The sequence below is a fragment of the Saccoglossus kowalevskii genome, chromosome 11 (assembly GCF_978046115.1).
Source record: "Saccoglossus kowalevskii chromosome 11, keSacKowa6.1, whole genome shotgun sequence".
Taxonomy (NCBI): Eukaryota; Metazoa; Hemichordata; class Enteropneusta; family Harrimaniidae; genus Saccoglossus; species Saccoglossus kowalevskii.
In genome coordinates this window covers 3,213,918-3,237,745 of record NC_140651.1, presented here as the reverse complement: position 1 = coordinate 3,237,745, position 23,828 = coordinate 3,213,918, and the positions used below count along the sequence as shown (strand labels likewise).

Sequence of the window (23,828 nt, the reverse complement as noted above, 5' to 3'; positions counted from 1 at the left end):
CCAAACTCATTACCCCTTTTTGCACTTCACACATATGGGATATAATAAGTCAGAATTTGAAGCAAACGACAACGCGTGTGAATTATGAGGTTTAATGTAAATTTTGACTGCAATCAGTCAATGTATGTCAGAGATTAGAACATAAGATATCTATTAAAAAGTTGCCTATTGATAATCTAGATTAAATAACAAATGAATGAATGAATAGATGGATACAAACTAATGATGCACAATCTATTCATTGTAGGGCAAAAGTGATAGTCTGAAACAATACATATAAACAATAGTAATATATTTAAAGATTTTGCTGGAAAAATAGTGGCTACAAGCATTTTGAAATATGGTTCCACACATGTCAACATACCTGATTTTAGTCTTTCTCAATAACTAAATTTGCCAGCAGTTGGCCATGTTTGATCTCATGACAACATTATTGTGTGTGTATGTATGCCATAATGTACTGTCTATGTATAATGTTTGAAGTGAATTGCTCAAAATCTTCATAAATTGATTGTAACTGGCAGATGACCATCGACCATGAGTTTTAATCATATGACTGGAATATGCCAGCCTGCAGCCCCAATCCGAAATGAGTTACTAGAGTACTGTGCTGGATCAAGGCCAATTCTACCAAGCAAATGTCTCAATCCTGGTTATTGCAGTACCCACTGGTATAACTAAGAGAGGGTCACGTTTACTGGGTCTGATGCCCTGATGTGTGGCTAAATACCAGCTTGTTACTGCAACTGGACAAATATGCTTGTTATTTTATGCTCATTATTAAACAGTGACAACACAACACTTTTCCTGAAGGGTTCAACTTTTGAAGCTTTCAACTTTAACTGAACATGTATATCTGACATAAAAATGACATCTTCTATACAAAGCTGCACCTCCTGTGGGTCAAAATGACCCTTGCTGATAGTAAACTCTCCATAACTAAAAAAAACAAAGAAGGCCAGAATGATGGCTGCTTCCAACATTAAGTCAGTGAATTGTGAACAAAAAACCTGTTTCAATAATTGTGCAAGTCCTAATAAAATGTTTGCTGTGACTGGAAGTCTGGTTCTGGTAGCCACCACTTGTTGCTTTTTAATGGCTGAAAGCGTGACAGTGCGTCAGCTATGCCATTGTAAAATAGTGTTGCATGCAATGGACGGCAATGCAAGATCTGTGAACTAATAACAGTGACACTATAACAATTCTTTGCAAGTCATGAGATGTGATGCCAAATTTCATCTTCTCGGATACATAGTGCATATTTGTAGTCATCTCCAATTGTGCATTGTAGGCAATAACCATTGCACTATTTAATGGATTAGGCTTGCGTTAGTTGGTTGTTGAGGAATTTTGTTGACTGCATGAGACTGATTCCCTGATTACCAGTGATACATCCTCCATAGCATTGGAGGGTGTTTTGTTGTTATTTTTAAAGCAAGAAATTGTATCAGTCACGATGATTAAGGTCTTTCTTTTCATTGTTAGTGGTAGATTAATACCTGAAGAGTGTAGTTGTAAGTGATTGTTCAGTTGGCTGGGTTGTCAATATCTAACTCTGTGCCACGTTTTCAGTTTGCACATGTTATCAATACAGTCATGGCTAGTCTCCGTTGTATTAATTTGCTCACCCATTTTATTTTTTGCTGCAGTTGGTTTACAAGTTCTCTGTTGTCCAACTAGGTCTGACATCACAGAACATGGTATCGGCTCAAAAATTGTTATTGATTTTTTGATGGAAGCCGAGAAAGCAGTTTCTCCAGACCCGATAAATGGCGGCAACTGAAGTCTTTTAATATGTGCAAGTAAAACTGTCACATGCTCTATTAGAGCAAGACCTGGTATGATCGTGTCTGTTATAAATTTCATGCATTAAATACATGCCTTGCATAAAACATATACAACACAAGGACTAGTAGCACAATCCCTCTATGATATCTATGATCAAGAGATTTCGGCTGTACAATGCAATTAATTATTGAAACAAAAACATAGTTGACTTGCATGTATTAAATCATGTATTTAATGAGGTTTGAAAGAAATTGGTCAATACATGTCCAAGAAATAACTCTTGCACACATGGAGTCTGAAATGTAAATTACCATAAATGATTCTAAATTGTCGTTATTTTGTTACAACAATTAAACTGACGACAGGAAGTAACAATACTTACAATATCACGGCAATCTTTATCATATCCTTTTTCCACCATTAACTTCACAATACTAGTTTGTCCATTCTGGGCAGCCCAAGCAAGTATCTTAAGTTTGTACATATGGAATTGAGAAAAGGAGAATGGTAAGGTGTGCATTCTCATAATCTGTGCCGTTTATACTCTCAATACATTATATTTTCCTTTCTTCTGGTCAATGCAAAAAATTACAGTTATATTAAACTAACTTCATCTGCAAGTTGGATAATTATACAAAAGTAATCATATAATAAGAAGTAATTTTCCACTACTATCTCAAAAGCATTTCTGAATCAATGAATCTTAGTATATAGATGCTCTGGAACAATGTTTTGCTCTGGGACAGGTTTTGGGGTAAAATCTGTACATAGTAATTATCTAATTTGTATATAATTAGCCAATTTCCGGCTTTTTAATGATACCTCAAGAACCACTCAACAAAATTCAATAGAACATATATGATTTGAGTCAGTGCACAGACCTGATTGGTTGAAATTTGTGCACATTAATTGCCTAATTTGCATGATAATTACCAAATGTTTAGATTTCCCACCAATATTATGTAGAACCACTAATCAGATTACAGTGCAAATTGGTACATGATAGGCGACTGTGGGATAACTTTTGTACGGGTTTCGTTTAGGGTAAAATTTTGTGTTAATTACCTAATTTACATAAATTAAGCAATTTATAGAGGTCCCACTGATATCATTTATATGCATAACTAATATCTAGTAGTGCTATAATGAAGGAATTGCAAAAGAGATATTACTAACATATCACATATATGGTTATAAAACCTCATTATTATGCATGACTGTATTAAGTCCTACTGCAGAGAGTGACCAGCATGTAAATTGTAGGCATACGACAAGATGATAACTGAATAGTCATGTGACCTCGATATTATGCACAATTGTCATATCTTTATAAGTACTGTAATAGATAGGGACATGAAAATAGTGCTATACTTAAGATTGATCTTATCTTAATATGATGTATTAAAATATTATTACACGTTTGCTTGTAGTTATATTTGTAAATGCTGTATTTGTTCTAATAGAAGTAAATGTAAATGACAAAGCCAAGTCAATGATCCAAATAAGATACATTTCAATGATTCGATCTGTCTGCAATAAAGGAAATTTTTGCTTCATGTGTAATGAATTTTGCTTTGTGAACAATTGTTATGTTTTCCCTTCATGTAGACTATAAGGTGTAAAATATAATTTACTGATAAGTGGACACATGTAACTTACAACATCACAGATATCTTTTTTTTTTTTCTCTTTACACAATTTTATTTCATTTGATTACAAACAATACAGTAAACATTAATTACATAATACAAAACGACAAAGACAAGCAAACAAGAGTAAAAAAATAAAACAAAAACAAAATAATTGCTAATACACTGAAATCAAAAAAATTTACACACTATCAGAGATAATAGACCACTTCCGTAAATGTAATTCCAATTTGTTTTTAGATATAGCTATATGCTTTTCAATCTCGGATGCTTCAGTTACCACTTTATGAAAATATACATCACTCGGTAGACTCTTACTCATTTTACAATTATAAATATATTGCTTCCCTAAAAGTACCAAATAATTCGCCAACACTGAAAAATCAGTACAACCTAAAATTATCTGCCTGAGGGAAAGAGCATCTGGACCAAGGATGTTTTTAAATACATCACTAAAGGCAAACCAAAATTTTTTTGTATATTTACAATAATAAAAAAGATGGTAAGTAGTTTCCGTTTCCTGATGACAGAACGAACAATTCGGACTACTAACCTTTGATGATTTCATTTTAAAAAGATCATAATTAGTAAACAAAATTTTATGTAGTAACTTAAATTGAAATTCTCTTGATTTCGTGTCAATTGCTGTCCTAAATGGTAAAACATAATATTTAGACATTTCAGCAAAATTGAGTTTAAAATCTTTTATAAAATACTCTGAACTATTTGGATGAATAGTCTTTGCACGAAGAAAGTTATTTTTTATACAATTTTTACTTAGCACAGATGCCAGTATATTCTTACCATCAATACAAATATTTGGCACTGAATCGTACGAAAACCTTCGGATAGGATAGGAAACATGTGACCAAGCTTCCCTCGTGGTTTTTTTAATTGCATTAAAAACACAACCCACAAGATATATTTCAAGTCTGGTTAGGTTACATGTATGTTTAGCAGATAAGACAGCAATACTAACGGGTGTGTTATTTGGAAATAAATCACCAATGCAACTGATACCCTTATTGGCTATTGTAGGGAAAAACACAGATTTGTTATCAATTAGGATATCCTTGTTGTTCCAAATTATATGATGTGATATTTGATTTTTAATATCTAAATTTTGAAGAGTAGACCAAGCTACCAAGGCTTCACGATAAAATTCAGACAGGTTGATTTTCAAATATTCAAGTCCGTAGTTACAACTAAAGGCTTTAACCTTTTTAAGAATAATTTTTTCCATGCATGGGTCACTGAAGGGTCAAAGTACCTTTTCAACCACATTATACGAAATGTATCGTACATTGTAAAGATATCAGGGGCTTTCAAGCCACCTTCTCCTATGTCTGCAATCATAACATTGCGGGCCACCCGGTCATGACCTTGCCAAATAAAATTGAAACACTTTCTATTTACCTCAAGTAAAACTTTCTTTGGTACAGAGACCATTCTCATAAGATACACAAACTTTGATATAGCAAAGCTCTTCACAATCTGTATTCAACCAATTAAAGTTAAATTTCTTTGCTTCCACAGATTCAAGGTTAACTGTAAATTTTCCATTGGCTTGGCGTAATTTAAAGTAGCAGCCCAATTTGTATCATAGGAAACATAAACACCAACAATCTTGATTGGCTCCTTAGGCCATTTAATACCAAAAGGTGTGTCTTTTCGACCTTTCCAGGGCCCAAGCCAAAGGGCTTCAGTTTTTTCTGTGTTTACTTTTAACCCTGATACTTTTTGGAAGCAATTCAAAAGCTTAAACAAATGTATTACAGAACATTCATCTTGCAGGAAACATGATAGGTCATCAGCAAATGTTACATCTGTTACAAGTTCATCACCCAACTTAATACCTTGAATATTTGGATTTGCCCGCATGGAGATTAAAAACACTTCCAGCGCCAGAATAAACAATGTAGGGGACAAAGGGTCCCCCTGTCTGACCCCCTTCTGAACTTTAAAATAACCCGTGGTAAAACCATTATTGATAATCGAACTTTCCACGTTACAGTAATACGATTTCACCCAACGAATCAATGATGGACCAAAATTAAAAGTTTTCAGGCAATCAAACAAAAAAGGCCACTCTAAAGAATCGAAAGCCTTCTCAAAATCAATGGCAACTAAAATACCTGGGATATTATTCTCATCAGTACTAAGGAGTACCTCCTCAATTAACCTAATTAAATCAGTGACGTCCCTCCCCTTAACGAAAGCTGATTGTGTATAGTGAATAAGTTTTGGTAAAAACTTTTCCATCCGCTTTGCAATACAAAGAGAACCAATTTTAGCATCTACATTGATTAGCGATATTGGCCGCCAATTTTTAATATATTGTTTGTCTTTACCCTTTTTCTCGATCAAAGTGATTATACTCTGGCGCTGGGAGTTTGACAGACAGCCATGGTCATAGGCATAGTTAATGGAATTAAGTACATAAGAACTAATAATAGACCAAAAAGCAATATAAAATTCTACTGGGAGACCATCGTTTCCAGGTGTCCTGCCTTTTGACATGGACAACAGGGAACGGTGCGCCTCCCCGAGTGAAATATGACCTTCACACTCACTCATTTCATCATTCGAAAGTTTTGGTATGGTTAACCCCGAAAAGGAATTTACGTCCAAAGTTGTATTTGTGTGATTTGAACTGTAAAGGGTGGCATAATATTTTTTCAATTCGGCCAAAATTTCAGATTTAGATTGTTTTAAATTATTGTCGGAGCCTATAATTCTCGTTATATGAGATCTATGTTGATTTCGTTTTTCCAGTCCCAGAAAAAACTTTGTGCTCTTCTCTCCCTCTTCCACCCATTGGGCCCTTGACCGAACAATTAAACCCTTTACAGCATAATCATACAGTGAATCAAGTTCCGCTTTAATGTCGTTTAAATATTCAATATTTTTAGAGGTGGGATTCAAGCCACATAAAATATCAAGATCATTCAATTTATGTTCCAATTCTTCGATTTTTGAACGACGTTGTCGTGCTTTTTGTTTACTACATGTATATTGAATATAGTAAATTTGCGTATTTCATACTTCAAGAGATCCCAAAGAAGCCCCTTATCACCTATGTTACTATAATTTTTTTCCCATTCAACAAAACGTTCGCTAAATTGGTTATGATAATTGTTGTCATCTAAAAGACTGCAGTTGAATTTCCAAAAGGAAGGTCCACGTGGTGAATCATGTGGATCTAAAACAAGGGCAACAGCCGAATGGTTGCTAAATGAAACTGGGCTGAAGTCGACAGAGTCAACAATGTTTTGTATGTGGTCAGATATAAGAAAATAATCAATCCTACTGGCAATAGGTGTGGTCCCACCTCTCCTCCAAGTAAAACGTCGAGTATCCATATTGCGGATACGCCATATATCTACCAAGTCATGTTTTTCTAGCAAATTTGAAAATGATTTCTTAGATTTAACCCAAGTATGGGGGTTGCCTCCCTGACGGTCAATGTTAATATCGTATGTAAAATTAAAATCGCCCCCAATGATAATCTGAGTGTCGGGATCATAATCTAAGTTGTCGATACACGACTGAATATGTTCCAGAAAAGAACAGTGTGACTTTTCGTCATTTGGGGCGTAAATATTAAGCAACAAGAAAGGGCTATTTTCAATTAACGTATGTATAAGAACAAAATGACCATCGGGGTTGATGACAGTGTTTTTAACATCAAAGTCTATATCACGAATAACAGTAATACTACTATACTACTATTAGTACCATGTGAAAAGAAACCCTGACCTCTAAGTTGCGACGACCAACTATACTGATCTGTGGAGAAACTATGGGTCTCCTGGAGGAAAATAATATTCACTTGTTTTCTATTTAGCCAATTCCATACTTTCTTTCTTTTGACGAGATTTCTTATACCATTGACGTTTAACGTCACAATTTTAATTTTTGGTACCATGAGATAACTTGTAGTCTCTTATACAAAACAGTGCAAATAACATAATTAAAAATAAACTACAGTACATAAAACATATAAATATGACTATAAAATAGACGAAAGACAAAAACAACAAAACGTACGAACAAAAAAGCTTACATCTGCTTGCAAATCTTTCGATTTGTCTACCTCTATCACAAATATAATGCATCCAGTCGCCACGAACGGGCTTTCAAAACACAGACTGGAGGCCCAGTAAAACAATGCAAGAAAATATCAAAAGAAAAAAAAAACAGGTGCATAGAACCGAACAATGAAAAGATAACAGCAATGAAGCGAATGCTCTCAAAACAGCTAATTAGCATTTCGTCAACGGGAATTGATTTGCATATTAAATAAAAGACATGTTTGGGATATTTGTAACTGTGACATACTCAAAATACAACTCACAATATGATAATTACAAAAGGCAAAAAACAATATTTTAACTTTTATATTCCCTACCATTAATATATAAAGTTCCGTTTTTGAATACTGGCTTGTCACCGCGATTATATGCTTCTAACATAATCGGCCGTAGGGCTTTCTTTTTCACATAGTCCGCTTTGCACAAGTCATCAACGGCGAAAATTTGCGTTCCCTCCAAGGCTTTGCGAGACATTTTCTTCACTTTAAACTTCTGAGGTCTAAGTACAAATTTAGCAATGATATGACGAGGCTTCGAACCACCTGTACTGCCAACGCGATGTGCATTTTCAATTGCAGGCTCACTAATTTGAAAGTGATCCTTTAGTAACTCAGTAATTACGTTCACACAATTTTCATGTTGATTTTCCCTAATACCACCGAAATGCAAATTGTACGATCTTGAATATCTCTCACCTTTAAGAAGCTCGTCTTGTAATTCCGATATAGTAGCCAAACTTTGTTGGTGTTGTTCCTCTAATCGCTGTACTCTCTCCAATAAGGCATTAACTTGGTCAGTCGTGCATTTCACCGATTCTTCATTAAATTCCAAGGCCTTTTCTAAATCCTTACATCTATTTTCAACCAAGTTGACTCGTTCTAATTGCGCATGTTGCTCGTTTGCAAAATCGTCAATTTTCTTTTCTAAACGCAGCATTGTCTGACGCACGAATTGTTCAAATGTGCTTTTCTGCCCACCTGCACTAGTGTCGTCTTCATTCCTCTCCATTGTAGTTACGTAATCGTCCATGCTGACAATGTCGCCTTGCTTACCGGATTTCTTTCTTGAACCTCTTGTGCTTCGCCCAGTCATAATTAAAGTTTACGAATGATGTTATTAAGTCGTACTGCATTTAACCGTGAAATAATTTGTGTATTGCGGGACTTAAGCCGTCTTACTCCGTGTAGAAAGTGATTGCTGTTGAGAGCAAGTAACTGCGTGCTACTCCATGTTCTATGTCACTCATTAACATAACTACCCGGTCACAGTAATCTTTACGGCAGCCTTTTTTAATTAGAAATTTCAGAATGTAAACAATCTGAGATACAACTCCACTATTCTCATCATCAGCAAAATTAAGTATCTTTGTGTAAAACAAAAAGGGAATAGATAAGACTAAAAAATATAACTTCAGTTTGAATCAAATTCACTTCTGGCTGATCACAATGTAGTACAATACTTGGATTAACAAGCCATGTATGGCACAGTCCTAGTTAGTTATTAAATTTAAGATATATAGTTTTGTTTATAGTAACATAGTTGGAACATAAACATGTCAGAGATATGGATCCAGAAGCTGATGCTCGATTATGATGATTTTTTAACATTCAGTCAGCGAGTACTGAGAAATACAATGTATTGCTCTGGAACAGTTTAATTAAAACAAAATAGCCACCGATCGACCATTTTGAATACATCAAACATGATTTATATTGAATATATAAAATTTGAACTTAATCAGTGAAAGCATGTCAGAGAAATGGTATTCACTAAAACAAAATGGCCGCCAGTTGGCCATTTTGAATCCGATCTGAAAAATAAAATGACATGCATCAAGGTCCTATAATGACCAATGTATGTACCAAGTTTGAACAAAATCCATCCATAAACGCTAATAAGATCCAGTTCTGGAATGCCAGAAATGCTTGATTTTTGATGATTTTTTAGCACAAAAATGGCTGCCATTTGGCCATTTTGATGTACATATGTATAATATTATGTATGTGTGAAGTTTTATTAAGATTGGTCCAGATATGTCTAAGATACAGGTCTGGACGGACGGACGGACGCACGCACGCACGCATGAACGGACGGACGGATGCACAAAGGTCAAAACATAAGTCCCTGTTTTCGGACTGTGTCCGAACAGGGACTAACAAAATAGTAAGAGGTATGAAACCATGCAAATTACATGAGCTCGTCTGTTTTTGTAAAATACTAGACAGTGCAAAGACACGCAAGTGTGATGAAGTTGGATTTTGTTGGCATCTGATGATGAAATCAAAAGGAAATGGCTGGTGAAATGAGTACAATGAAGTGAAACATTGTTTCAAACAAGTAGCGTTAGACCAAGAATCTCAAAGATGGAGCTACTTCACAATGCCTTGAATATTGCCTGTGCCAATCACAAACGAGAATAGATAATGAACACTTCTGTACCCCTCGCTAATGAAAAAAATCTTTTGTCTTCTATTGACTTCCTTTTCAGTCCGTCTTTGAGAATAGCGTCATATATAAAACATTGTACTGCATTTCGATGGCGCAGAATGACAGCCCAACTAGAGGGCAATTTCAATAAAAAAAAACTGTAAAATTAATAGAACAAGAATGGAAACATTGTTTAAACTTCGTAAAAATTGATCTGGATTGTGTCCTGAAAAAAATAGTTTGTACGCGAATTAAGAGAGCGGAATGGTTTGTTTCCAATATTTTGTATTTTTATCCTGATTGAGTTGATAAACAGGTTTGAAAATCATTGCTGTAACTTCTTTTTGAACCCAGAATGGGTCACAGTATGAATTTTCTCAATGGTGCAGAATGAGGGGCGCAGAAGACAGCTCTGAATGATGGCACAACTAGGGGGCGCACAATGCTCATTTTGGGAAATGTGCCAGTGCATTCTGGTGGTATAGATTTCAAGTGTCACGCATAAATCTTTTATTCTATTCTCTTACAATCTCATTATTCTATCCATTTTGAGTGTTTTTAAATTAAGTAAATAGAATCAACTCAATATGGTACTGTGGGGAGTTCATTATTGTCATTATGATATACCATCAGTTTGTATTAAATGTTTACTATCATCGCCATATTGTTCGGAACACCAAAACAACAACCGTGTCAGCTAAGTTGCTGACTTAGGCAGAGGGTTTTCAACCCGCCTATTCACATAGTTCATACATTTTGTACTCACCATAAACTCCGTAGACTATAGGCATTATTCTGTGATTCAGCCAATGACGGAAAGACAAATCTAGGTCAGGGGAAGCTCCATCCTCCGGGGCGGCAATGTTGCCAGCCGGGGGATGACAATTGTTGTGGATCGTGTCCTGGGATTTGATTAATGGCGAGGAACCAGATTTGTGTCTTTAGCATGACTTGATTTCCCATAAAGGTGGCACACCGGTCTGAGAAGGACAGGGCCCCTAGTTCAGTCCGATGCCTACCTGAGGCACAGGCTAGTAGGAAGACTGTTTTCCACATCAAATATTTGAGTGGTGCTAATTGGAGAGGCACAAAGGGCGGTCCTGCTTAGAGCGGACAACACAACTGACAAGTCCCAAATGGGTGGCTCTCTTGTTCGGGGTCCAAACCTCTGATTATAGACAGCAGTAAACAGTCTCCTTAATAGTAGGACAACCTGCTAGCCTTGTCCCCGGAGAATTCTCAATGGTGGGTGACAAGGCTGACCTAAAGCCAACGATCCCTGAATAGGACAAGCCCATTTCGTCAAACAAATGGACGAAGAGTCAGCAACCTATTCAACAGAGGGATGGTATGGATCAATCTCTCTTCCACTACACCAATCGGTGTACGCTCGCCATTTCTAGTCGTAGGCTGTGTTGATGGGATCCCTGTTCGCCCTGACCAGGACGTTGGCAGCCAGCTCAGAAAAAAACTGAGTGCGAGGAAGGGTCCACAAAGAGACCCGCAACGGGCCCCATAGGAGGAAAGCCTTCAGGGGCACAGCCTCGCTGCAGCCGGTAAAATTGGGTAAAAACACCCCTGAAAAAACTGACTGTGAGGATGCCCTCCGATCAGCGGGGGAGACCGAGAAAAATATTGGTACCTCCACCGTCGGGCCTCTTACTCGACGTCCTGGTACATGAAGTACCGGTAGCCGAGCGCGAGGACTTTCCACTCATGCCAAACACGCAACTCACTTTAACCGATTTGTTTACTGGACGCGCGACCTTGCTGCGACGCGGTCAGTCTCAGCGATTTTGATGGCTCTGAAAGAAAATCTCAGGCCTCAGAACTCCAGTGAAAAAAGACGCTTTCACGCAAAAACCCCGAAACCCGCACGTAGCTACGATAAAGTATCTCGGATGCGGGTTCTATGTTGGTAACTTCTGAATATAACCACTGCACGATCGACTCGAAACACGAGGAGACCGGAAAGAAAACGGCAGCGAGCCCTGGTGCTGTCATTACATCTATATATTGCTAAAAACATTGAAAATAAAAGACGACTTGCATGAGGGAAACGAATTACAGTTGTAAAAGGTGCCGCCATGAAAACCAACTGGTTACAAAGTGGCGCCGGATTTTGATTTCTTTGCTGTGAAAAATACTACACACAAAGGGGAAAACGACACGAGGGTAAAAAAGACAAGTAAAACTTATCCTACCAGCTACCATGTCAGATGCCGAGCAGCGGCAACAACCCAAGCTATATATCCGGACAGGAAAAAAGCAGGCGATCCAGCAGAGCTCGCTAGATTTCATCTACACTCGAGGCGGAGAGAAATTAAGAGTGAAGGACGGCTACCTGTGGAGCTGCCAGGTGGCCTCTGTCACGTGGGTTTGTGATGTAAGGGGTAAAAGAATCTTGAGGTCATGGGGCTTCCCCTGACCTGGATTCTACCTCTCCGTCACCGGCAGAATCGCTGATTAATGCCTACAGTTCAAAATAGTCATTTTGACTGAGTGGAGTCTATGATGGGTATGAACTATGTGAATAGGCGGGTTCGGAGAACCCTCGCCTAAATCTGTACCAGTACCTACAGATACAATTTTATTGCTAGAGCACTTGTCAGGCCAACCCATTAGCGCTGATCATATTAGAAAATGGACAGCTAGTGATCCATTTCATTCCAGAGTGCTGTCATTTGTTAAAAGGGGTTGGTCAAATGAATTTAAAATCGCTGATTAATGCCTACAGTTCAAAATAGTCATTTTGACTGACCGGAGTCTATGGTAGGTAATTGAACGTGGTGAATTTTGGTTTATTAGGCAATGGTAACCTACTCAATGCATCAGCATTACCATTATCTAGGCCTCTACGGAATTCCAAATTATAATCGTACGCTGCAAGAGCAATTGCCCAACGCTGCACTCTAGCACTGGCCATACTAGGCAAGGCTTTGTGTTCATGAAACAATGAAACTAAAGGCTTATGGTCAGTGACCAATGTAAAATGTAATCCAAAAACATAATTATGAAAATGTTTAACTCCAAACATGATAGCTAAACTCTCTCTATCAATCTGAGCATAGTTTTTTTCAGCATCATTCAAGGTTCTAGAGGCAAAAGCAATAGGATGCTCAGAACCATCATCATTTCGATGTGCTAAAACCGCACCAATGCCATAAGGCGAAGCATCACATGACAATACAATATGTTTATATGGGTCATAGTGTACAAGAACACCACTTGAAATCAGTAATTTCTTAGCATTTTTAAATGATTGCTCTTGTGGCTGCGACCAATGCCATGACACACCCTTACGTAGTAATTTATATAAGGGCGCCAACACTGAGGACAAATTCTTTAGGAATTTCCCATAAAAATTGATTCCACCGAAGAAAGACTTCAATGTGTGGACGTCAGTTGGTCTTGGTGCATCCACAAAAGCCCTAACCTTATCCTTAGAAGGATGGATACCCGTTGAGTCTATCTCATGACCCAAATAGGTTACACTTGGTTTAAAAAATAACATTTATCAAACTTAATCTTAAGACCCTTATCATGCAATCTTTTCAAAATTTTCTCAAGGTTTTCTTTGTGCTCTTGATCAGAGACAGCTGTAATGAGTATATCATCTATATATACAGTAACATGTGGTATATCTCTTAACAAATTATACATATGTCGTTGAAAAATTCCGGGAGCCATTTTCACTCCATAAGGAACTCTATTATACATGAACAAACCACGATGAGTGTTGATGACACAATATTTCTTGGAGTCATCTTCCAGCAGCATTTGCTGATAGGCATTATTCAAATCCAATTTTGTAAAGGTTTTACCACCAGCCAAATTTGCAAGTAAGCTATCAATTTTGGGTAATGGGAATGTGTAAGATTCAGCTACCGGATTAATAGTAACTTTATAATCCCCACAAATGCGAACACCCCCAGATGGTTATGACACTACAACAATAGGTGTTGCCCACTCAGAATTCTGTACTGGTGTGAGAGTACCATTCTCTACAAGCCTGTCTAACTCTGAATCAGTGGCTTCTCTCAGCGCAAAAGCTAAGGGACGTGCCTTAAAAAATTTAGGTTTCACATCACTCTTTACATAAATCTTGGCACTATCTCCATTATAACTACCCAAACCTGGTGTAAAAACATCATTATAAATGTACTTCTGTTTTACTCTATGCAAGTAACTATCATGATCACTAAACTCTACCTTGACTTGGTGTACCAATTTTTTCCAGTCTAACTGAATAATTTGAAGCCAATTTCTACCTAGCAAATTCTGCCCTGTACCTGATACAACAATCACCGGTAATGTGAAGTGTTGACCATTATAATCAACCTCCACCTTAACGACACCATCGACATCCAGTGTTTCACCAGTGTAAGTCTTTAAAATTACATCAACTTTCTGCAACCCCTGCCTTAATTCAGGGTTAAATCTACATATAATTTTTTAAATTCCTGTGCATTTAACAAAGTAAAGCTTGCACCTGTATCAATTTCTAAATCAACTGATTGACCTTCAATATTCATTTTACACATAAAAGGATCAACTCTACCCAGATTAGCTCTATTGAGATTTCCTTCACAATAATTGATCTCATTAAAACTATAATAGTCATCTTCATCAAAATCATTTCCCTCCAAAACCTCATTGTCAATGTTTTCAACTTGGTGAGTACTACCACTTTTAGTTGTTGACTTGACTTGTTTTCTGCTGCCAGTATAGCTTCGTCCACGACCTCTCCCACGAAATGTTTTTGTAGTGTCTGCTTCTTGATTTGGACGCTTTTCATTCCTGCACTTACGCGAAATATGTCCTTTCTGTTGACAATTGTAGCAAGTCTTGTCCTTATAGGTACAGTTGTATGGTTGGTGATTACCATCACACCTCCAACATGGTTTTGCTATTGTTGTATAGGTTTTATGTATGGTAGGGGAGTCCTTCATATCGGACACATCTTTCTTTGCGCATTCTGCAGCTATTGCCACTTCATAAACTCTTTTGAATGACAAAATTTCTCCTGTTTTTGGCTCAATGGACAGCAGTTTAGATTGTATGCGCTCATCATTAATACCAACTATTAATTGATCACGTAGCATCTGATCCTGGGGTTCTTCAGACAGAGAGTTAAAATTACAGTGTTCTGTTAACGATTTCAAGGAAGCCACATAATCAGCTATACTTTCACCATTTCGTCGGTTGCGTTTGTGAAATTTCAGTCGTGCAACAGTTTCTGACGGTTTTGGGTCGTGATGCTTGGTTAACAGCTTGCACAACTCGGTGAACGATAACTTGCCTGGTTCTTTTGGTTTGCACAAATTTCGCAAAAGTTTGTACGCCTTAGGACCTATTATGGCAATTAACACAGATCTCTTCACATCTGGCTCTACTATTTTGTTAGCTACGAAATAATGTTCCAATCTTTCACTGTATTCCGTCCATGATTCAAGTTCTAGGTTGAATTCGCTAACGTTTCCGATTAGCGCCATTCTGAATACGTAATTAGGTATATCGTTTTAGCAACGGAAGTTCACGTGAATAATTCTTAGATACTCACTTACTATTTTAACTCACACAGAGTTGTAGTTATAAGGTCACGAAGTCCGATACCTCCTGTTGTAGTATTTCACACAGAAAATGCAGTAACCATCAAATTTACGAAGCACACAGCTTGGCCTTTTTGACACACAGTCTGCAGTACAACAACCGTCCGTGGAAATTTTTTTTCGATTTTTCACCTTAAGGTCATTCCTGTTATCCTCGTCACCATTTATGTAGTAACCGAGTGTTTGCCTATCCACCACCGCAAAGATCCACACAGGAAAAACGGCAATTAACACGTTAAATCAGTTTTATTCTGTGGAACTGCAGACTACAACTTGGCAAGCTTTGCCACCATTACAAACTCAAAGGTGGTCATGTGACCACTAACAAAAGAACATCTAGCCTACTAAATATAGATACGAAGTTATCACAATCACAACAATTGCAGGAAAGTTGGAACTCTGCATCAACATCCCAAAGACGAAACTCATGAAGATAAATCCAAAAAACATCCAGCCACTCACCGTCAACAACTAACTAGTGGAAGAGGTATCTAAGTTCATCTACTTGGGCAAAAAGATGTCTGCTAATGGAGACAGTGAGGAAGATGTCGATGCCAAGGTGTCCAAGGCCAACCAAGTATTTGGAATGCTCTGGAGTGCCTGAAGGTCCAGAAAACTGAGCCACATCACTCAGCTATGGATCTTCAGAAATAATGTCTTGAGTGTGCTGCTTTATGGGTGCGAGTCTTGGAAGATGACCACAGTCACTTGGGGGCTGAAAATCAATAAATACTAATTTTCAAAAAAAAAATCATCCGCTATACGTATATAAATATTTATATACGTATAGCGGATGATTTTTATTGAAAATTAGCATTTATTGATTTTCAGCACCCAAGTGACTGTGAAGATGACCCAGAGGATCTCCAAGAAATTGGACACCTTCCAAACAAAGTGTCTGAGGAGCTTCGAGACCTAGGCGTCATATGGGCGACTGCAAGACAGAAGACAGCAGACCGGAACTCCTGGAGGACCCTAGCGACAGCCCCATGTGCCAGCCAGGGTGCTAAGTAGTAAGTACAGTACAGTTCTCGCGGAAGCTTTGGCTTTTGTGGCATCATTGTCGCCTACGCATGGCTTCATTGTCGCATCAGCTTCACGTCATTGAAAATTGAAGCTGTGTTCGCCTCTCTTATTTTGTGGCATCATCGTGGCCTCAGCTTCGCAGTCTCATGGCATCAACATGGCATCAGCTTCAAAGTATTGTGACATGAGTATGACCTCATTATTTTCACATGGAAAGGCAGTAGAGAAAAACACATGTACAGAAGTTCGATATGTAATCTATTTGAAATTCAAAGCGGTAAGGGGAATAAAATAATATGACCAAGATTAAAATGAAATTTTAAACAGATATCTTGTTTAATTATTTAATGTGGCGAGTATTGGGTACCAAAAACTATGTGAAGTACATTGCAATCTGCAAGGTGACGAGTGTCATATTGACAGCAAGGAAAATCGTGATAAATCACACTTTGCAATCGTCGTTCGGAAACAACACAATTTGCTATACGAAATGAAACTGTTCTTGTTATAAAATTACCTTATTTTCGTTCATTTTATTTGCTGATAAGAGAACAGATTCAGATTCCTCGTTTTGGTGGTATTTTTCTGTGTTTCGTTTAGTTTTAGTCAAGTCCGATCCCATGCCCGGACTACTAATACATGCAAAACACACGTACGCCGCCTGGTGCATCGGCGTTGTCGCCTGCCATCTTGATACAAAGTTCCAAAACAAGTGCGTACATTTCCAACTATGATTGGATGGTTGTGGTGGCGTCGGTCTGGTAAAATTGTACATCCAATTTTCAAAATTAAGTGACCTGAGTAAAGTATTCTCACAAAAAATATTTTCGAATAAAAACGAGCCACAGGCCTGGTAAAAAATCGAATAGCACTTGACATGCAGAAATAATTTATTGGGCTTCAGAAAAAAAGTGTTCATTTAGTTGTAGCCGTAAATATTTGGTGACCAGTCGAACAATTTGAAACTCATTATACACACGGAAGTCCTTCGATACTGAATATCATCGACCCCCAATCTGGTTTACCTTATTTCCCAACTTGCAAAACTGATTTGTATCTCAGCCCAGTTTTTCTTTTTTTGAACTGAGGTCAAATCCCAGCCGTTTGTCAAAATATACCGATGTTTTTCAGTGAATGATTGTGAAGCCTGTCACAGCACAGTGAATCGACCCTGGAGATTGGACGGTACGACGACCCTTCAATTAGCGTCAAATATGCTTTGTTACAACATCATTGATTTGCTGAAAGTCACCTGATCGGAGCACGACCTGGGTCACAGGACCATATTTGTCCGTATTATCAACGGGACTTTGCGAGAGAAACACACCCACATTTTCAACCATTTTTAGCGCGGAAGTTGCCAACAAATGTCGAAAAACTTGTGATTTTATGGATTTGAATAAAATAAAGCTAGCATGAGAAGTCAACAGTACTGTTGCCTCCTGAGAAACTTCATCTTCAAACACTGCAATCTCTGAAGTGCGTTTTTAAACTAGTATTATAAAAACTCTATCATTCTGTTCTAATAGCTGAAACATATTCCTGTGAGTTTTCATTTGTCGAATGAACTGTTTGTCAAATACAGAATACATATATTTTGGAATAATTTTCTTTTTAAAATGTGGATGAAATGTTTTGCTTTTAATGTATTTTTTATGTATTGTTTTTGATTTGATAACTTTTGACTAAACAGATTTTCTATTAGCTTCAGATCTTGATCAAAGTTTGGCACCCAGTTCATAGCAGTGCTTACCGGTATATTGATTTTCTGACATCTTGTTTTCTGTAAAGATTTTATTGGTAGGTTTGCAAATGTGTATCAGACTGTGCAATCTCTCCATGAGTTGGTTTTGAAACCCAGTATGGGATTCTGAGATACATTACCAAGGATATTATTACAAGATAAATCATTTGCTTCATTGAACACATACAACAATGCATATTTCCACTGAGATCAGTGACCTTTGATGTGTATCACCAGTGATCAGTCAAGTAGAAACAGTCAAAATATTTTATCAGATTTTCTCAATTTTTGCATGATATTTTCATACAGGACATCTGTTGTTCAAACTCAGGGAAGACTTTATACTGATGAATAAGGTGACCAAGTTTGATAAAGTTTGGAATAGAATTAGTAAAGTTATTATGCACACAATAACAATTATTAACGACGACGACGACAACGACGACGACGACGACAACGCCGGACAAAATTTTCCCCTTAATATACCTTTCCCTTCCATCTTTGATGGTACGGGCAAGGTAATAATAAAAACTGCAATCTTTTACTTGTCTTATTACAAATATACTACTAAGAATATGAAGGCTTAGCAGCATACATCGGAGGCGACAGTAGGCTGAATCCCGGCTGTTTATTGTATCACATTTTGCAGTACGTTGATCGTCGAACTTCAGTCTACTCAGATCTAAAAATCGGGATATATTCATATTACAAGATTATAGTGTATAATTGTTTTGTATTTTTTATGACAGATCGTCGTCTACTCAGATCTAAAAATCGGGAGTCAGACCCGTTTTCTTGAGTAAATAAATGGTCGCGATGACGGATTGAAAGGAAAAGTAAACTATAAGACTTGAAACAGAAGTCAGAGTTAAATCTGGATTAAAAGTTGTCCTCTCTTCCCCTACTATCTTACGTGCACTGAACTTCCATGGACGTTTCGGCAACATATACATCTTATATCTTATCGTTCACGTCCTTGGAGTATGTAATTATTTATAAGTTAACAAAATGTCATATTAAAACAAATAACACCAAAGTTCTCAGATATATTCGAACATGAGAATAAAATAAATATGAAAGTTACAAGCAAAGTTACATCCGAATATTCATCACGTAAACAATACATTATTAATATTACCTGTTAAAGTGTGCAAGTAACAACTATTTACTATGATGTTCGATGTCATGATTGACAGTCAACGCGTGAACGTACAGCTAATAATTCAGCAAGATCAATCAAACACACCTTTGACAATAACATGTTAGTGAGAAGTAGCGAATGGTGGGGTGTTTAAAAGTTACATGCGAGTATTCATCACCAAGTACATTGAAACTATTGTGATAGGGGAATTATCGTCTTGTCTCTCTATCGCGTCCCCTTGAGGTACGGGATCGGAAAGTCACTTAAACCTTACAGTCAAATAGACACACACAACGAAATACGCATCAACTCTCGTCTTTAGTCGGTCAGTCGAGTACTCGAGTAACGGTGATCTCTTACCGGTTTGCAACGCAGCCAAAATGAAAAAGCATGATCATTTGAACACTGCTATTACAAGACTGGTAGGAGGTAATAAATTTAGGGCGAAAGTGTTCACAATTAGTGAAGGTATGACCTGCCTGTCAAGTATGTACAAAATCACAGGAGTTAAAAACCGTTGCTGGTGAAATTATCTCGCAAATGAAAATAGACATAAAAAACAGTAAATTTATGCCCACACTCAAGCTGAGTAGAATTAGCTATGTCTGAGGTGTTGTGTTGGAGGTGATACATTTGGCGCGTAGCTATCCAAAAAACAACATTTTTGGCTGTTACTATGGCAACGGTGGCCCAATAATTTTTTCCTAATAACTATGGTGAAGCGAAATCGACCAAGCCAAAAGAATCACTGAAGAATTAATGCGTGAAAACACTGGAAATCGCGATTTAAGAGCAATCCTAGCGGAGCGGATCGCATAGATGATGTAGATGTATTTTCCATGCATTATTTTGTGTCAAATAAAATATACTATACTATACTATGTCTCACTTGCAACGCACGAGTTATTATTGAATAAATATAAATACACCATACATGCAATGTAGAATAGTTATTGTTATTTTGATATTACAACTTGGATACGCAGAAATGGACCTCCATCCTTGATTACTCGAAGTTCCCTTTACGTTTGTCGTCAATTACCACGAATTGGATGTAACGTGCATGAATAAATAGGCCGCCGATATGTGTTAATGTATATGATAAGCACCTGGAATGCGTCAGTGAAGATATTTGATGAGTATACACAATAGGACGTCATGTCTTGTATTATAATTGACAAATACACCAATAAATGGGGACTGGATGTGAACACGATGAAATCAAAAATTCTAATATTCTCAAAAAACAGCCACAAAACAGATGTATCATCATTCAGATATGGTGACACTACAATGGACAAAACTGACAAATTCACGTACCTGGGTGCAACTTTTAGCTCAAATGGATCCTTAATCAACACCATGGACAGACTCTCGGATAAAGCAAGGAAAACAGAGTATATGCTATCAAACATTTACAAGAACAATACAAACAACGTTAAGCTTAAGACAAAACTATTTGAAACAGTCCAACTGCCAATACTTCTCTATGCATCTGAAATATGGGGAATAACAATTAAACCAGACAAGTGGGACAAAACTGAAACTGAAAAATACCACATAAAATACTGTAGACACATTCTAAATGTCAACAATAGAACAAGCACAATTGGTTGTAGACTTGAACTCGGGAGATTACCATTAATCTCAAATACAGCTACAATCTGTTAAATATTACCAAAGTATTAGGAACAATGGTCCTATCAGTTACACATACCATGCAGTTAGGGAACTTGAACAACATTGTTATAAAGACTCGTGGATTGAAGGCATACACAAAATTAGGGACATTTACAATATAGACCCTATTACCATATCAAAAGTCATTCTTAGAGAAAACTAAGAACCACTACACAGATTCATGGATTAGTGATATTAATAGAACAGATTCTAAGCTTAGAACATAGAGCCTCCTTAAAAATGATATCAGTACATCACCCTATCTGCATTTATTACATAATAGAGAAGACATCAAAGTAATGTCACACTTGAGATTGAGCTGCCATAAACTTCAAATTGAAGTTGGCAGACATAAAAGGCCGAAAATACCAGCAGAAAAAAGAATCTGTAAAAAATGCACTTCATCAGAAATTGAAGATGAAATACATTTTGTAACAGGGTGTGATTTTTATAATACTGAAAGAGAAATACTTTATACAGAATTCACAAATGTACTCCCCACTTTTCAATCAGAAAACATTATAAACAAATTCAAAACTGTTATTAATACAAAAGAACATAAATTAATTAAGCATGTGACTAAATGCTTAAAACTTTGTTTCAAGAAACATGACACATAGACATGTACTTATCATACATAATTGTATATCACCACACTATCTCAGGCTAATTTGCCATTTTAAACTGGATTTATCTTAATTTTCTTTAACTTTTAAATTTATTACATAACAGCCTAAATGATTTGTTAACTTTCATTATGGTGTAATAAATGAAATTATTATTATTATTATTATATAAACAGGTTGAAGTTTTATCCATGTAGCGCTAGTAAACCTTATAAAATGGGTGACACCTTTGCCATGTTTAAGTATGAAAGCCATATCGATTAAAGTTACTTTGTGAAAAAATCTCCTCAGCTTGGATGTTAGACTGTTACGATGTTATATGGAATTGATCTAAAACTTATCAACATACACTTAATTGACACTAATGACACAGGAGATGTTTTATTAAAAATAACAATGAGAGAAAAAAGATTGCTAGTTACAGAAATATTCAATACGATGGTACATATGTATCACAGGAATTGTTCCCCGAACCAACCAGTGCCGTCCCATCAGTTCGTCTTATTGGCCACGTAAAATCTATTGTTTACAGAGGTGTGAATATTTCATTTCTTGTGAGTGGTTACTATTATGCAAACTGATATGCTGTATTAGCATATCAGAACGGATAAAATAACCCTCTGTAGGGAACAGAGTCATCACTTTGATCGATTTATCGACAAGAGAGCCTCGCAACGCAACTGACCAGCCGTACATTACTCTATCAAGAGCATATCTATCAAGAATACTTTTATATCTCTGCACCGGTTTTTTATTCTATTTATTTATAATTACAGTGTTTTGATCTCAGTATATTACTGTACTAAATTTTCAATTCCACATTATTTATAGGATATCGCATTACTGCATCACTGTTTTTATATATTATTATTGGACGGTACTGCACTACTTGTATCTAGTCCATTTCACAGGTTGCTATACTTGACAAGATGAATACTAGACACCAAAGAACACGTCGTCCTGTGATTATTAAATGTCCATGTGTCAAATGTGGGCAGGAAGTTACAGCTAGGCAACAAGCGATGGAGTGCGATTGTGGTCGCTGGCAACATCGAAAGTGTGCAACTGGTAAGTTTTGTTATTGTCTCCTCATATCAGTTCTAGTCTTGTATACTAGTATATCAGTTACATGTGAATGTATATTTGAATGTATATATGTAATTTTTGGTTATTGTATATATTTATGCTTTATTCTAGGCATTACAGCAGCTTTTTACTCAGAAGCTATGAGACAAGGTACCAGTTTTGATTGGAAATGCACTCCTTGCATGATATCTGAAATACCACAGCCCGATAATGACGAGAGATCGATGATTGCATCGCCAACAAGCAATTCAGGAGATGATGTAAGTGTACTATTTTTAAATTGTTAATTTTCTTTTCTGTCTACTATGTTGTATTGATATATCTAACACTGTAACAGACGTGTTCCAACCACCACATATAACCATCTCATTTTTTTGCAGAATGAAGTAATGGAGTCTACAAGACTAACAAATACTAGTTCGCCCCAACATCATGAACCAATGATGGTATCCATACATGTAGATGCGGATAACTACGCAGTCGGTAACGTTGAGCCTGTGAATGAACTGTCAACGGGAGACCCGCCCACTGAATCATACAGGTCTGACTATGCCGATGTACCAATCGCATATACTAATGATGTAAGTGTATTATTTAAATTGTTAACTTTATTACCACCGTTTACAACATTGTATGGATATATCTGACACTATAACAATAGTGTTCACATATACCACATATAACCAACTTATAATCATATTTTTTGCAGAATGAAGTACTCGAGTCCACAAGACTGACAAATGTAAGCTCGCCCCAACAACATGGACCAGTCAACATATCTCTGTATGCGAATAATTATGCAATGGATAACGTTGAACGTGTAGAAGAGTTGTCAATTGGAGAGTCACCAATCAAATCCGACATATCAGACTGCACTGATGCACCCGTCACGTATGCTATTGTTGAAGGTTAAACAAAAAGAATGAAACCAAAGCTATATAGACTCTAGTGGTTA

General features: G+C 36.9%; 2 protein-coding genes across 2 annotated transcripts in view; one reads left to right on the top strand and one right to left on the bottom strand.

Moving 5' to 3' along the window:
* LOC146735869 (uncharacterized) overlaps window positions 1-23,828 on the bottom strand; it is a 75,159-nt gene that overhangs the window by 3,565 nt on the left and 47,766 nt on the right. Inside the window, exon 15 of the mRNA XM_085505573.1 lies at window positions 2,171-2,257. Coding sequence (XP_085361699.1) covers window positions 2,171-2,257 — 87 coding nt within the window. The remainder of the gene's footprint in view (window positions 1-2,170; window positions 2,258-23,828) is intronic.
* LOC100374672 (uncharacterized) lies at window positions 22,715-23,786 on the top strand. The gene is made up of 4 exons (XM_002733094.4): window positions 22,715-22,855; window positions 22,985-23,133; window positions 23,254-23,454; window positions 23,583-23,786. The coding sequence occupies exons 1-4, from the start codon at window positions 22,717-22,719 to the stop codon at window positions 23,784-23,786; spliced, it is 693 nt and encodes a 230-aa protein (XP_002733140.3). The 5' UTR covers window positions 22,715-22,716.

Excerpts from the sequence above, each read along its gene's own strand:
- LOC100374672 (XM_002733094.4), top strand. The coding sequence starts at position 22,717 with ATGAATACTAGACACCAAAGAACACGTCGTCCTGTGATTATTAAATGT. Across the intron at positions 23,134-23,253 it reads CAAGCAATTCAGGAGATGAT|AATGAAGTAATGGAGTCTAC; the intron begins GTAAGTGTACTA and ends ATTTTTTTGCAG. Across the intron at positions 23,455-23,582 it reads CAATCGCATATACTAATGAT|AATGAAGTACTCGAGTCCAC; the intron begins GTAAGTGTATTA and ends TATTTTTTGCAG.